Source organism: Muscardinus avellanarius (assembly GCF_963383645.1).
Source record: "Muscardinus avellanarius genome assembly, chromosome: 19".
NCBI classification, from domain to species: Eukaryota; Metazoa; Chordata; class Mammalia; order Rodentia; family Gliridae; genus Muscardinus; species Muscardinus avellanarius.
The window spans coordinates 18,649,428-18,665,725 of NC_137805.1; the positions used below are offsets into that span (position 1 = coordinate 18,649,428).

A 16,298-nucleotide genomic window follows, 5' to 3' on the forward strand; every position below is an offset into this window, starting at 1 on the left:
TGGCCTTTAACTTGTCATCCTCCTGCTTTGGCCTCCTGAGTTGAATTATTTAACATTTATGGGGAGGTAAGCAGGGTGACACATACTTTTCCTCCCCCGACCCCCTGCGGGTCTTGGGATGGAACCCAGGGGCATTTGACTGCCAAGTTACACCCCCTGCCCTATTTTTTATTCTTTATTTTATTTATTTATTTATTATTTTTTTTGTGGTACTGGGGTTCCTGGAAGCCCTTCTACCTCCGGGCTACACTCCCAGACCTATTTTTACATTTTTATTTGGAAACAGGGTCTCCTAAGCCAGCGTGCGCGGCTGGCTTCGAACCTGCGCGATCCTCCTGTCTCCGCCTCCCAAGCGCGGGGATTACAAGCGTGTGCCACCACGCCCGGCCTATGCACACACTTGTAATCCCATCATTTGGGAGGCTGAGACAGGAGGGATCGCAGTTCATGGACAGCTTCAGCTGCTTAGGTCCTCTGCAACTCAGTGAGACCCTGTTTCAAAATAAAGAATAAAGCCGGGCGTGGTGGCGCACGCTTGTCATCCCCGCGCTTGGGAGGCAGAGACAGGAGGATCGCGCAGGTTCGAAGCCAGCCGTGCGCGCTGGCTTAGGAGACCCTGTTTCCAAACAAAAATGTAAAAGTAGGTCTGGGAGTGTAGCCCGGAGGTAGAAGGGCTTCCAGGAACCCCAGTACCACCAAAAAAAAAAAAAAAAAAAAAAAGAATAAAATATAAAGCTGGGGGTGTAGCTCAGAGGTAGAAAGCCCCTGGGTTCCATCCCCAGTACTGCAGAATAAATATTAAATAAATAAATAAAAATAAACGGGGCTGAAGGTGCAGCTCCAAGGCAGAGCTGGGCTTAAACTTTCGCACTACACGGGTCGATTGAGAGGTTCCCTGCTTTGCTCGAGGGTGAGCACCCCAGCCGGGTTCCCGCTCATAATTTAGCAGGTCATGTTGTTCAGCCGGGACCTTTCAACCCAAGGCTCACCCTGCAGGAAGGCTGCTCAGAATCCGCATTCAGTAAAGTCCCCGGGGATGGGATTGTATCCCGAAGTTGGGGAAACCGATCCAGACTCTGGGAAACGAGTGGGTGGGACGCGGCTGAGGTGGAGGCAGCTGAGGTGGCGGTTCTCCCGAGCCCCAGCTCTCCTCGGACCTCTCCCAGCGGGCTGGAATGCCCGCTGCCCGCACCACAGAGACAAGGCCTTCCTTTTCCCTGTTTCTGCAACATGGAGGCCTCACAGCCAGCCCAGGAGCCCAGGAATATGTTGCCTGCTCCGTGGACTCTCTTCCGTCGTCTCCTCAGTACTCCGAGGAGCTCTGGCCCCAGCAGCCTTGCCCTGCACAAGACCTTGTTCTTGTTGGTACTGCAGATGGAACCCAGGGGCATTCTACCTCTGAGCTACACCCACAGTCCTTTTGTATTTTGAAAACAGGGTCTCATTAAATTGCTGAGGACCTCATGAAGTGGCTGAGGCTGGTCTCAAACCTGTGACCCTCCTGCCTCCGCCTCCCAAGTACCGGGATTAGAAGTGTGCTCTGCGACACCCAGCTTCTATGATTTTCTGTGAAACAGGGTCTTGCCAAGTTGCTGCTGGTCTTGTTTAATTGTTGGGGCTGGCCTCAAACCTGCAATCCTCCTGTCCCAGTCTCCTGAGTACTGGGATTATGGGCCTGACCACCATGGCTGACTACCTACCGCAGACCTTTATAGCTAGGAATTAGAATATGGGTTCACAGGAATCTACCTGGATGTGGCCAAGCAACTCAGGGGATGGAGACTGGACACCCCAGAGTCCATGGGAGCCTGAAAAGAGCTGTCTACCAGGAGGGACGGAGGCCCAGGACCAGTCAGATTAGAACTTGAGAGATGGCTATTTCAAGCCAGAGGCAGGTGGACTCCGGGCACACCCATCTAAGGCTCCTGTCCCAGGGGGCACAGGAGCATTGCCAACGTCCAGGATGGGGTATGGTCCTGGGTGACGGGGTGTTCGTGGGGCTGGTGGATACCACTCCCTCCTGAAGTTCAAGGATGCAGCCCACCATGCGGGGAAGCCAAACGTACGCACGTTTCTACGTAGCATGGAAGCCGTGGCTGTGTTTCCCAGGCTGACCTCGCTCCCGATCAAGATCCCGGAGCGGTAGGGCCCACGCGCGGGCTTCCTGAGTGTGGCGGCCGGAGGAGAGCCGCGTCCAGTGCAGCTTGTGGAAGCCGTGTGGTGGGCTCCAAGTCCTGACCGGCCGAGAGTACGCAGCCTGTGTGCGGGCCGATGGGGGACCCTCCTCGTCCCTGTCCCTGGGAAGCTGTCCTGTGTGGTCTGGGAGGGATGAGCTCGCCTTCGCGGAGTTTTCACCTGAAATGTCTCCGCTCAAGCTCGAGTGCCTGGGTGGCAGACCTCGAGGGCTCCTGGGTCGTGTCGGGCTTCAGCTGGAGCTCCGTGATGCCTGGTGGGGCAACAGGACCTGCCGTGCAGGATGCAGGCTCCTGCCGCTTGTGCTGGTCCCTGTGGGCCCCAGGGCCTGCGCCCCACCTCCCCGCCCGCTCTCCTCAGCACTAGCACTTGGGCTGAGGGAGGAAAACAATTCTAAGAGTTCAAGAAGGTCCCAAAGTACAACCAGGTAGCTGAGAGGGCTTCCAGGATAAAGTCCTGCAGACTGGGGGCGCCGCCTCCAGCCTCCACGCATCTCAGCCCCTCCCTTTTTACCTTATCTTATTTTTACTTTGAAACAGGATCTTTGTTTTATTTATTTATCTGTATTTTGAAACAGGATCTCGCTCAGTTACCAAGGCTGGCCTTGAACCCACAATCTTTCTGTCTCCGCCTCCCACGTGCTGGGATTTCAGGCGTGCGCCCCATGCTTGGCAAAACTGTGGTTTTAAGGACACAAGTTGATGTCTCAGGGTTCTGGGTCGGAGTCTGGGTGGTGGCGTCGGAGGCCGGCATTTCTGGAGGCCTTGCTCCTGGGCTTGCACACGGCTCTTCTCCCTGGGCCCACGTACTCTCCCGCCGCACGCCTGCATTCTGTTGGGTTGGGGCCCAGTGACCTCGTTTGGGCTCAGTGACCTCTTCATAGGCCCCGTCTCCCAGGGCAGTCACACCTAAGATGCTCAGGGCGAGGAGCTTGGACCTGTGCATTTTGGAATCCATGCCTTAGCACACACACTCCATCTCTCTGCTTCTTCAACGCCCCCCTCCACCCCCACCCCAGGACTAGGGACTGAGCCCGGGAACATTCTACGTCGAGCTACCCCTGGACTTTTAAAAATTTTTTATGGTACTGGCGATGGAACCCAGGGGCATCCTACCTCCGAGCTACACCCCTGGCCCTATTTTTTATTCTTTATTTTGAAACAGGGTCTCACTGAGTTGAGAAGGGCCTCACTAAGTAGCTGAGGCTGGCCTCAAACCATGATCCTCCAGTCTCCGCCTCCTGAATGCTGGGATTATAAGCCTGCACCACCACACCGGGCTTCCCTTTTTACTTTTTAATCTTGAAACAAGGTCTCACTAAGTTGCCCAGGCTGGCCTCGAACCTGTGATCCTCCTGTCTCCACCTCCCTACGAATGGGATTCACGGGTGTGCGCCACCCGCATCTGTTTTCTGTAGTGTCTTCTGAGGGAAGAGAGAAGCTCTTTCTGCCCGTGGCTGTCACCCGGGCTTGTGTCATGTGTCTGTAGACTGGACTTCAGAGAAGCCACCTTCCTACCAGGTGTTCTGAACCCAGGCCCTGGCCAACGAAGGCTCTGGGCCCTGAGACCCTCCTCCCTCCTGGAGGTAGCAAGGTGCTCTGCTCTCTGGTAGTGAGCTGTGAGATGCTTCAGGATGGGGAGAGGCGCTGGCCTCCAGGGTGGGTCCTGAGGGACAGAAGCCCGGACGTGCTGCAGGGCGGCTGGACCTCCCAGCTGAGCACAGGAGCCAGAGTGACTGGCCACCTGCTGGCGGCTGTCCATGCGCCTCCTGACGCTACCCGGGCTCCCTGTTTCCTTCCATCCAAACCCTCACCAGCGCCAGAGTGCAGCGGGGGTGGATGTTCTCGGGGACACTCGGGGTCATGGACCACCCGGTGGTGGTGACCTCAGAGGTCAGGCCCAGAGTCGAGCGGAAGCGAGACCACAGGCCGCAGCTCCTGTGGGTGCAGACCCCGAAGGCTCACCCTTAAGTTAGTGGTTAAGTTAGAGAGGGTCCCAGAAAGGTGGCGGGTGGGAGAGTGAGACGGGCGGCAGAGGCAGGCTCCTCTGCGGCGGGCCGTCCCACTGGGACCTCTGAGAGTGGGGCAGCCCAACTCCTGGTTGTCCCTGGGGTGAGGCAGCTCCTGGACGTGGCCAAGGTCCAGGAACCTGCCGCCCTCTGCTGCTGGCCAGGCCACAGGTAGGAAGCGGCTGGTGCAGGCTGAATCGGACGCTTCCTGCGGGAAGCACTTGTTCCTACCAGAGCGCACAGCGCAGGAACGGAGCCCGGCTCTCTAGAGCGTGTGACCATGCGTGGAGGGCGGGCGATTCCTGAAGGCCCCGGCTGTGCCATCCATCCTCCCTCCAGCTCAGACACAGAAACTGGCCTCATAGATGTAGCTTGTAGCCGGGCAGAGGGCTGCGCCTGCAACCACAGTCCTTGGGAGGCCGAGACAGGAGGGTCGCAGGTTCGAGGCCAGTCTCAGCAACCTAGCAAGGCCCTCAGCAACTTGGCGAGCTCCTGTTTCAAAATAAAAAATAAAAAGGGCAAGGGGTGTGGCTTGGAGGTAGACTCCCTCTGGGTTTCATTCCCAATACCAAAGACAAAAATAAAACAAACCCAAACCAAACCAATCTAACCCCCCCTTTGTAACCACTCCGTGATTGGCCAGCTACCCCGCAGACGTCAGTGAGGAACGAATCTTCAGTTCACAGCAGAGTTCGAGAAACGTGGAAGGCCTGGAAGCACATTTATTTCTCTTTTCCTCACAGGTGTTTTCTGCAGAACAGGGGCGTCTGGCCTCTCCCACCTCTGCCTGCCCCTCACCTGAAATCGGGGACCCCTGCAGCCCCCACCCCGTGTGAGCGCACGGCCTCCCCTGGCGCAGGGAGCCCCTTGCCACCTGCAGAAGGACAGAAGGACGGACGACCCGCCCGCAGCAGGTGCCTCAGCGAGCACTCTCCCGGAGCTGGAGCTTGTACCCATCTATACAGAAAGCCCAGCGGGAGGGAAGGGCGGGCGTTCTCCCGCAGCTCTCTGGACCCCGAGGCGCGGGGTTATTCGTCTATTAGGACGAAGCGGGAGAAGGGACCCTTTTGGCGGCCGGGCCGGGCACCTGCGGCCTCTCCCCGGCGCTGGACAGCGCGGGTCTGTAAGTCTTCGGGCCGCCTGCACGCCCGGAGCAGCCGAGGCTTTTCTTATCCAATCTCGCCACCCCGCGGACGGCGCGGACACCTGCAGCCGGCCTGCGGTCAAGCCGGGCGTGAGGGAGCACAGGCCGCCGCACCCGGACACGCTGGCCCCCGGGGGGACGCGGGGCGGGCTCGAGCTCAGCCCCCAGCTTCGCGTCTCCAAGAAACCCTGTTCCAAAACCAGACGGGCCCGGGCGGTGGGGCTCGGAGGCAGAATGCCCCTGGGTTCCATCCCCAGGACCACCACCACCAAAGAAAAAGGAAAAAGAAAAGAAGAAGAAGAAGAAGAAGAAGAAGAAGAAGAAGAAGGAGGAGGAGGAGGAGGAGGAGGAGGAGGAGGAGGAGGAGGAGGAGGAGGAGGAGGAGGAGAAGAAGAAGAAGAAGAAGAAGAAGAAGAAGAAGAAGAAGAAGAAGAAGAAGAAGAAAAAGAGGCAGGTACAGGTCCACGTTTGCAGCCACGAACGCCTCTGGAGAAAGGCGACCGAGGCGTCTAGCTGAATTACTTACAGGCCCTGACTTTTTTCTTTTTTTGGCCAGAGGGGCAAGGAGCAGACGTTGAGGAATATGGCTCTGGGGCCCCAGCCCGCAGCCCCCTGCCCAGCCCCGTAGGAGGGCGCCCGGGCACGGTGGGGAGGGCGCCCCGAGTGTGCTTTGCAGCCCCGCACCCCCGGCAAGACACCAGCTCGTGTGCACCAGCTGTGCACGGCGGCCCGGCGTCGCCCCCTGGTGGCCAGCGGCGCCATGCCGCGCTGGCGGGGCCCGACGCCGCCCCTGGATGGACCTGAGGATGGACAGGTGAGTGGAGCCCGGCCAGACGGTGGGCACCTCGCCCTCCCATTGGGGACCTGTGCCAAGCCGCCATCCCTCCCTCTCTGCACGGCTCCCTGCTCCCCTGGCCCCGGCCGGCCCGTGGAGACGCCCCCTCGCAGTCCCGCAGGGGCCGACGCCTCTGGGCGCCCACGCGGGGGCCGTCCGGGGTCGCGGGCACCCGGGCCCCGTGGCCGAGGCGGAGGCCCACGTCTGATGGCCGCTGGGGGCGCAGGCGGAGGGATGGCGGCCTCGGCCCAGCTGGACCTCGGACCCAGCCGGGGCTCCTCCTGCCGGGCGCTCCGGCCAGCAGCCCGGCCGGGATGTCCGGCTGGCCGCAGGCGTGCAGAGCCGGGCTGGCGCCCCCTGGCGGCCGCGCTGGCTTCTGGCTGCGGGGAAGAATTTCCCCACTCGCTCGGAGGCGGCGCGGAGGCCCCTTTGCTTCTTTACGCAAGGGGTGGGGGTGGGGGGGTTGAGCCTTTAAAGACCAGACCCGGTGGGAGAAGGTGGCGTGGGGGCGTCGGGGACAGGCCTCCTTGGAGAGAGCGCGGCGGCTGTAATGCGCAGAGGGGACCAGGGGTTTATTTGCAGATCCTGGATAACAGATGATGTATCGACACGGTTTAGAGTGTCACTGCGCCTGGCCTCTCAGGAAGCCGCAAGTACATATTTCCTGAAATACCACCCAACACAATATCGAATCCACACGCCACTTAAGTGCGGGAGGGGCCGCCGGGCCTGGCAGGTTGGCGGCCTCGGCTCCTGGGCTGGGGCTGCCTGGCCTGCGCTCCCTCCCGGCTTTGCCTTCCGCCCAAGCAATCACTCGCGGTGGCCTTAATAAATACGTCTGAGAACCGTCCTTATGCTCGGTAAATATTGGGTTAGCTTTTCAATGACCAGGCTCTTGAAAAGGCTCGAGAAATCCACACCAGGTCTCCACTAAGCCCAACAGTCAATAGGTAAGGAAAATAAGTCATTTCCCTGGCTGGACCCGGGGCTCTTATCGGGTTATCAGATTCCACTAAACACGGCTGGGGGGGCTGAGAGGGAGGGGCGTCTGGTTTGGGACTCATGGGCATCTGCACCAACTCGGTCGCGCTGGTTAGAAGGTGTGGGTTCTGTGCTGCGGTCCCCAGCTCCCCGCGCGGGGGGAATTTTGACCTGGCTCTCCCTAATGACCCCCGGGGACTGGAGCACTCAGGGAGGAAAGGGGCCCCCGCAGTGTCTCCCCGTTACTGAATTTTGCAAACGCAACAGAGGCTGGAGACCTTGGGGATTCAAGAGGAAGCCTCTCGGGCCCCAACGCGGGGGCAGGGAAGGGTGGGGAAATTTTGGGTCTCCCGTGGTACTAGGGCGCCCGCAGGATCCCCACGCAAAATGCGCATAAAGGGGCGCTGGGTATTTAGCTGCTCGGCACTGCTAATGGGGTGCCTTCACCAGGCCAAGCGACCTCGGGGCGGCGGTGGCCGACCCCGAGCGAGGGGCTCAGCCCAAGCGGGGCCTCAGTTTTTCTCCCAGCTGCTCTTGCAGGGCCGTGCCTCCCCCTGGGGCGTGGAAGCGCGTCCCAAGCGGGAAGGAGGGGACTGGATTTTCATCTACCCGGGAGAGGCGAGGCCTGCACAGGAGCAGAGCTTCCCCTGGACCTCGCTGGCGGCCTCCAGAAGCCCAGAGCGCCCGGGTTAGACGCGGGTGCCCAGGCCGAAGCCTGAGCGTCAGCGCGGACGCACGAGCACTGGGCTGGGCTAAGTTTGCGCAAAACCCTGGAGACACAAGGCACAAGGGGCAGGGCCAAGGCCTGGGGAGATGCGGAGAAAAGAGGAAAGGAGAGGAGAGGGGAGAGGAGGAGAGGAGAGGAGGAGAGGAGAGGAGAGGAGGAGAGGAGAGGAGAGCAGGAGAGGAGAGCAGGAGAGAGGGAGCAGAGAGGGGTCCAGTTCGTTCTCAGTGTGGAGGCCTAGGCGGGCAGGCGCCCTCTGGAGCCATCAAAGACAGGGGTGGCTTTTTCCCCTCCTCCATCCTCCGCCCCAATAGATATAGCACGAATTTTTAATGCGTCTTCTTTTCACAGACAACAATACCGGGTTTGAAAGCCGGACACAATTTGGGTTTTGTGCGGGTCCCTCCCCGCGCTCCCGCGGCCCAGCTGGCCATATGGAATCCAGCACGGAGCCCGCGGACGACAAAGGGGCCCAGTGACAGCCCCAACAAAACCCCAAGAGACTTCTGCCTGACTCCGGGATTCACCGCCGCGGCACAGGGGTGCGGGAGGGCGGGCGGGCCTTCTCCCTCTCCCTCTCCCCGTCCCTGCGGCCTTTCTCTGTCTCTTTTTAGTATGCACGCCTCTAACATCTCGGCTCCCAGCTCTCCATTGTGCGGTTTTGTGCGGCCGCTGTAGATTGGCGGAAGATAGACTGCCTGAGGGACCCCGCGCCGGGTCGCTCCCGGGGCGCTGGGGTTAGGGCCACACAGGCTTCTGGGCGCTTTTATTGACTCCAAGGGACCTGGAGGACAGAGGGAGGCGGCGCCAGGCCCACCTCCGGCTCGGGCCTGCCAGCCAGCAACACCCAGGTCGCAGGCCTGGGGGCCTGGCCACCCACCCAAAGAGCGCTAGCTCCAGCCCGAGCTGAGGAAGTGTGGACGTCCTGTGGACGTCCTGGGCCTCCCCGTCCTCCCGGGGCCTGGGGGCTCTGGGGATTCTCCTTGGCCCCTGAAGGCCTGGGCTGGGAACCGTCCTAACTCACTGCCTTCCAGGCCGGGCCTCAGGCAGGAAGACAGACCATCCTTCAAGCCAGACTCCAGACTTGGCCACCCCTCCCGGAGGACAGGCCCGGGAAGCTGCCACTGCAGCGTTAAGTGGGTTGCTCCCGGGGCAGGTTGAGTCAGGGTAGGTGGGGGGGGGAATTCTCTGACCTTTACAAATACAGCAAGACAAAGCCCCCACCTGTCCCCCAGCGTGTGTGTGTTCAGAGAACAAAGGGACACTTTCCAGCATTTTGGAAAGGCGTCCCCTTCCCTCGGATGGCCTTGGAGATGGGGATGTTGGGAAGACTCTTGTACCCTCCACGATCCAGGGGCAGACAAGCAACTTAGGAATAAAGTGTAATCACGTCCCTGGGCGTGGGGGGCTGAGTGCTGTTGACACACAGATTTGGTCACACGGATAATCATGTTTGCTTTAGATATTGAATTAAATCTGACCATCAACTGGAGGGAGGGAGAAGTCAGCTGGGACTGCCTCCCTCCTCCCCAGCCAGGCCCCGTGGAGCTCCGGAGAAAACGGGAGATACAATTTCCAAACAGGGATCCTGACTGCCAACCTCCAGGTCTCCGAGCGCCCTCTGGGCTCTGGACTGCACAGCCGCAAGGTAGCCGAGAAAAGGGGCCTTCCCCAGCTTCCCAGGGTCCCTGAGACGCTGCTGCCTGCAGGCCAAGTATGGGCTGGTGTCCACGAAGGAGGTCTCCCAGCGCCGAGGGTGGGGTGGAATCTTTATTTATTTATTTTTTGCTAAGGAAGGGTAAGTCACAACCACCCGGGGCCCAGCCAGGGATCCGGGCCTACCCGTCTCCCCATCCCCAGACCCCCAACCCACTTTCTACCTCAACTTCCTAGCAACTCACCCAGCTCCATGCCCAAGGACTGGCCTGGGGAGCCCACAGCTGCCAAACGCTGGGGCGGGGCATGGCGGGGATCCAGTCCTGGGAGAGAGGGCTGGCTGGACAGCAAGGTCGGGGTGGCCAGGCTGGGAGGCCTGCTTAGCTGGGGTTGCCAATGACTCTCTAGATCCCTGAGACCAAAGATCCAGTGCCCCCTCCCTCTCCTGCGACCTGGACCCAGAGGTCCTCCTCCCTGCAGCCAAAGCCCGTGAGCCCAGCCAGCCTCCTCCCGGCTCTGGAAGCCAGCTCCCGGCCTCCACTCCGGGGCAGATTTTGCAAAGGGGGTGGGGAGCAGAAAGAAAGCCACCAGTCTCAACCTCAGACCCCAGCCCCTTAGCCGAGGTAAATCAGACGCGGGAGTGAAAGCGGAGTGTAGTGCCTTCAACAGCTTCCCAGGCTGAAGGAGCCACTCGTAGGCTTGGTGAAGTGAGGGTCTCGGCACCTCGGCTTTTGTGTTTCCAAAAGTTGCTTTTCTTGCGGGGCTCACACAGGCGCAAAGTCAAGAGGGAGGCTGGCACCGACGCTGGGCCAACCCCTCGCCGGCTGGAGGCCTAGCACACCGGCTTTGGCCCTGCGGCCCCCCGGGCGGAGTCCGGCCAGTCCTTCCGAATGAGGGAATGAGGCCCGGCCAGTCCCCAGCGCTCCTCCGGCCCGGGCACCCGGCCTCCCTGCCCCAGAGGAAGCTTGGACCCTACCGCTCCCTGCAGCCCGGCCAGGCTCCCTGCCCTAGGCCTTCAGCCCAGAACCCGGCAACACAGTCGACAAACGGGAGGGCTGGGCTTGTTGTTGTTGCTGTTGTTTTTTAACACAGGATTTTTATTAAAATTCTTATTTAAAAAAATCGAAAGCTTTCAGCGCCCGGCGCTCTTGGGGCAGTGCAGGGAACCGCCGAGCCCCAAGCTCCCGGGCTTAGGACTCGGGATCAGAGGCAGGCTGATGGCCCACACATTGTTTTCTTTTTCATATCTGAAAAATGTTTGCACTGAGCAAATTTTAGGGAAAAAGAAAGGCGAAGAAGGAAAAAAAAATCAGGGGTAACCCGAACATAACCAAACCAAAACAAACCACAAAGAAAGGAGTTGGGCCTTGGAGAAGGACCCGGCCCGCCCCAGAGTCATTTCAACAACAGTCACCACCGATATTTACAACCCGAAGCGAGATCAGCCACCAGCTGTCAGAACGTTTACATGGCCATAAATATTTAGCGTTTTCTTATAAAAAAAGAAGAAAAAAAAACCTCTATTTTTTTTAAAGTGTTCTCCACTTGCTTTAGAAGACAATATCGCTACTCACACAAACATATTTTACAAAATTCACGAAAGCGCGGTGGGCCGGGGGTCGCTCTTTCTCTCGGTTTTCAAGTGATGGACGGAAGTGACCGCCAGGATGGCCGGTTCCCCCGGGGAGAGAGTCAAAGAAGCAAAGCTGCTCGAACATTCGGTAAACGCGGCTCACAGTTCAGCCCTCTCCCAAGGTTCGGAAGCAGGGAGAGGCCGGGCAGAGCCGGGGACGGATGGACGGACGGACGGACGGAATCTGCCCCTCCGGGCCGGCCGGCCGGGCTGGCAACCTCCAGCGCCTCCCCAGCGGGGCCGGGCGGCCACTCGACAATAATAATTATTATAATAATAATAATAACCGCCGCCCCGGACCTAGTCCTCGCCGCCTGGGGCCTGGGCCTGCGCCCGGCCGGCCGGCGCTCACCAAGTCCACTGCTGGGCCTGGACCAGCGGGTGCGCCGAGGGGTACTGGGGGGCGCCGGCCGGGCTGTACTGCGCGTTGTAGTGCACGTGCTGCAGGGACTGCGCGCCGTAGGCCGAGAAGGGGAGGCCGGCCTGGAAGGTGGCCGCGGCCAGGTCCTGCGCCTTGAGCGCGTGGCACGGCTTGCCGTCGCGCACCAGCACGGGCACGGCCACGCGGCGCGGCGAGGGCAGGGGCGCCACCTCCATACCTTTCTCGGCCCGCGCGCGCTTCATCTTGTAGCGGTGGTTCTGGAACCAGATCTTGACCTGCGTCGGGGTCAGGCGGATGAGGCTGGCCAGGTGCTCGCGCTCGGGCGCCGACAGGTAGCGCTGCTGGCGAAAGCGCCGCTCCAGCTCGTAGGTCTGCGCCTTGGAGAAGAGCACGCGCCGCTTGCGCTTCTTGCCCGCCTCGCCGCCGCCGCCCGGGGGCTCCTTGTCGTTGTCCGGCGACTCGTCGGCCGAGGGCTCCGGGGACTTGGAGCTGGCGTCCTGGGGGGGCGCGCCGGCCGCCAGCCCGTGCACTGGGGGGGAGATGGGCGTCAGGCCGGGGGCTGGGGCCGGGGGCGTCCCCGGGGGTGGCGCGGCGCGGGGTGCGGGAGAGCACCGCGGGCTGAGGGCTCCGGGCCCCTTAAGCCGTCTCCTCTCCGGAGAGACGTGGGCGGATTTTTAAAAGAAAAACCCCACAATCCCGGCATTGATGGGCCCGGCCATTTAAGGCAGGTTTTTTGGGGGCTTTCGTTTCGTTTTTCGCCGTGGGGATCTCTCGACACCCCCTCGAAACGGCACAAAGCGTCCTCTGCGGTCGCCCAGCGGGCAGGGGGAGCTACTTATACGCAGACCACCCTCTCCCGGCCGGCCGCTGGGCCCCGGCGTCCTGCAGTCCCTCCCCAGGCCAGAGTCCGCAGGCAGAAGCCCGGGTGCCGCAGCCAGCCAGCCCCAGCCCGCTCTCTTTCGCCCTTAAATTCTCATGCTCAAAAAAATAAATAAATAAATAAATAAAAAATCGGAGACCGAGTCTTGCAGGGGCTGGGCGGGGGAGGGGGGAAGGCGGACGGCGCCCCAGCCCGCAGGTCCTGCTGGGGCCCGCGGACCCGGCTCCGCGCCCCGTCCGCCGCAGCCGGCCGCTGCCCAGGGAGCCCCGGCCAAGTGTCCCTACTTACGGGAGTACTGGAGGCCCTCGGCGCTGGCCAGCCAGCGGGTGTAGGGGTTGTCACTGCTGTCGTAGAAAGGGCTCTTCAGGGGCAGGCTCTGCACCGCGTCCAGGGCGCCCGGCCCCAGCGGCCCGGCCCTCTTGGCGGGCTCCGGCCCCTCGCTCTCCTCCTCCGGCCCCTCGGCCACCGAGCCGTCCTCATCGTTGGTGTCCGGCAGGTCCAAGATGTCCTTGACCGAAAACCCCGTCTTTGTGTTGGTCAGCGACATGGTTCGGGACCCCGCGATTTATGCGGCAAAGTTGGCGCTACACTTGGACGCTTCGAGGCGCTTCTTCCCCGGCCCGGGCGGGCGGGGAGGGGGCTGGGGGAGGGGCCGGGGGAGGGGAGGGGTGGGCTCTAATTATGGGGATAATTATTATTATTTTTCTTAAAGAGGGGAAGGACCGGGGGGGGGGGGGAAGGGAGGAGGGGAAACGCAGCCAGCCCGGGCCTCCGTCTTCCCCGGAGCGCGCGGCGAGGGACGCGGCCGGCCGGCCGGGGTGGGCGACTCCGGGAGGGGCCGCGCCGTCAGCTCCGACCCCGCCGGCCGCTGGTGGCGCGGGAGGAATGGGCCATGGCCCGAGTGCTCGGTCCATATAAGGCTGGGCTCCACTCACGAACCTGGGGAGGGGGCGGGGGCCGGGGAGGGGAGGGGGCGGGAGGGAGCGGGAGAGGGTGGGAAGGAGAAGCGGCGTTAAAATCGCGGGGGCCGGCCACGTGTGGGCGGGTCCCGGAAGTCAAGTGGCTGGAGCCGGTGTTTGCAGACGTGAAATTGTGGGTTTTGGGGAGCTCCGCGCTCCCAGCCAAGATGAGAGGTGCAACGTGTCAATTAATTGCAAAGACCGGGAGAGCTTTTTTTTTTTTTCTTTTTCTTTCTCCCTTCCCGGTATTTACATACAAAGGACCACCGCGTCGCCGGCGAGTCCACACACTTGAAAGGGCCGTTTTAACAAATTGCATCTTTAAAAAAAAAAAGAGGGGGGGGTGGTGCGAGAGAAAACCAGACGGAAGCCCCGAGGAGGAGGAGGAGGAGGAGGAGGAGGAGGAGGAGGAGGAGGAGGAGGAGAAAACCCTCTTTGACAACACGGGTTCCTACTCCTCCCTCTAACCCCCCCCCCAACAAGCCAGAAAATTGGCGATCTGTGGCGCCTTTGGAAATGGGGGAGGGGGCGCCTGCGGAGCCGCGGAAATCTCCCCCCCTGGCTACTGGCTCCCTGAACAAGATCCGGTTCAAATGGCAAGAACCCAACTTCTGTAAGCCTCCTAGGTCAATATTTTGGTTGAGGCTTAAGGCCGAGTGGTAGAAATGGCCGGGCAAGTAATTGATTCCAGGCAGCGCCGAGGAGCTGGCAACCCCGCCAGGGCGCGGGGCGCGGGGCCGCCACCTAGCGCCCCGGGGCCGCGCAGTATTTGCTAAACACTCTTTACGGCCTCGGGCCCGCTGGCCCCCCAGCCGGGGCGCCCCCTCCCTCTCCAGCCGCCCCCCAGCAAGGTGCAGCGGCTGGGGGGCGAGGGCCGGGGTGGGCGCTCTCCTCCGGCGGCCGAGGCGCGTCCCAGGACCAGATCCTTGGCCGCGGTGGGCCTCCCCATCCCTGTCCGACCCGGGGCCCGAACTTTGCCGGGACAGCCCGGTGGCCGCGCCGCCCCCTCGGTCCCCGGGGACGTGCGCAGGGCCCGGGAGGCGGGCGAGGGGCCGCGGCCGGGGTCTCCAGCTGCAGGCCGCCGTCCGAGGCGCCCGCGGCTCTCTGCGGCCTGGCCGCCGCCCCACAATGGCCCAGGTTGGAGCGAGCCCCTCGTCGGCGCGTCCTGGGTGGTCGAACCCGGGCAAACACAAATACAAACCGATTGCTAAGCTGCGGACAATGAGGGAAATGTAGACAAATGTCCCGCTCCTGTTGGAAGCCTTTGTCCCGGCTCGGTTTTTGCATTTATTTCAGTGGCGAAATAATACATGATTGACGCTCTCTTTCAATGCGTCCTAACTGTTTGGAATAAATCTAAGGTTGTTCCGAGTTGTCATGGCATTCTCCCTGTTCAATGGACTATCTCTTCATTCATTTCGGAATCCGTCCACGACATTGAGGAAACCCCTTCATGTCGACGCTCCCAATCCCCCTCTTTCTCCTCCTACTTTTATTTTCTCCTTTCACCCCGTTCTCCCCTTTTCTCTCCGCTTGCAAGAATCAGAAACCGGTTTGAATCGTGTTCCTTGGACGCGGTACGCTGGGCCTCCCCCTCCAGTCTCGGCCGTTCCCAGCCTCCCGGCGCAGCCTCCCGGCCCCTCCTCTGCCCCGAGCGCTCTGCGGGACCCGGAGGGAAGCCGGTTTTCCAGGAGTTGGGGCTGGGGGTGGGGTGGGCCTGTCCGCCATTGTTACTCAGCTTCTAAGTAAATAAGGGGAGAAAAAGTTCCTCCACCCCAGCATCGCAGAAAAGACCCTCCTTTTGTCTTTTCTCTGCTGCCCTGCCCCAAGGGGGGTGTCTTTTGGACATCCCGGTCGCCTCCAGGGATGGGGCCTCGGGCCACAAGGACGCCTGGTTGGGCCTGGACAATTCAGGGTTAGGTGGGAAAGTAATCCTTGGGCCAGGAGTCTCCCGCAGGTGTCCGGAGCCATTTTGGGGTCCTGGGGGCAGCCGCCGGAGCAGTCTTCCTGGGCCTGTTCGTTTGTTCTCAGTGGTTCCACCTTTTTTTCTCCCCCTCTCCCCACAGAACAGTGGGCCTTTCTTCTCTGGATCGAAGCAGAGCGCTGTCCACCGAGTCCCCGCCCCTGGGAGCTTGCAAGGTGCGCGGGGCACCTGAGGGCCAACTAATGTCCTACGGGAATCCAGGCTCCTGGAATTAATCATGGGGTGGAGGTCTGCGGGGTCAGTTCAGTTCACAGAAGCCGGGTCTGCAGCAGCGCCGCCCTTCGGCCTCAACCTGCCCAACTCTTCCTCTTCTCAGGACGCCCACCCCGGAGCCCCTGCTGCACGGGCGGTCAGCTACCTGGATCTCCACGTCCGAGCACCCGGGGGGGCTGGGGGCGAGGGACGGGGGCTGTGGCCTCCAGCCGCCGTGTCCGGGGCAGCCGGGTCCACGGCGCTCAGAGCCTCTCTCCCGCGGGACCTGGCCAGGCCATCTCCCCCGGCCCGCTGCGCCCCGGCCGTTCCCGCGTCCGCTTCCAAAGCGTTAACATTTGCAATTGAAAAGGCGAAGGCAGACCGCTGGGAGGCCAGTAATTGAAGGGGAGAAACTGGGCTTGTTAGAGGAAGATCATAAAACGCTAGTCCCCCAGGAGCCGCCGGACGCCAGCGCGGGCCCAGCTGGCCAGTCCCGAGCCCGGAGCCACTCTGGGGTCTCCTGGATTCTGTGGGCGGGGCTTGGGCCGGGCACACACACCCCGCTTCCCTGAAACAGGTGATGGCATCTTGAGGCCTCCCCGGCACCTAGGCCAGGCCTTTCAGAACCGGATCGCACACCCAGGGGGGAGAGGTCGCAGTCCCCGCCACCCCCACCCGGTCCCGAGCACCAAGTTCAGCTCCGAGGGAGGGGACGGGGGCTGGCACC

General features: G+C 61.6%; 1 protein-coding gene across 1 annotated transcript; it reads right to left on the reverse strand.

The window, feature by feature from the left end:
• Positions 1–11,522: 11,522 nt before the first annotated feature.
• Positions 11,523–12,983, reverse strand: NKX2-2 (NK2 homeobox 2; the record flags this gene model as incomplete). Its single annotated transcript, XM_080716573.1, has 2 exons — positions 11,523–12,085; positions 12,725–12,983. The coding sequence occupies 2 exons, from the start codon at positions 12,981–12,983 to the stop codon at positions 11,523–11,525; spliced, it is 822 nt and encodes a 273-aa protein (XP_080572699.1).
• Between the last annotated feature and the right edge of the window lie 3,315 nt (positions 12,984–16,298).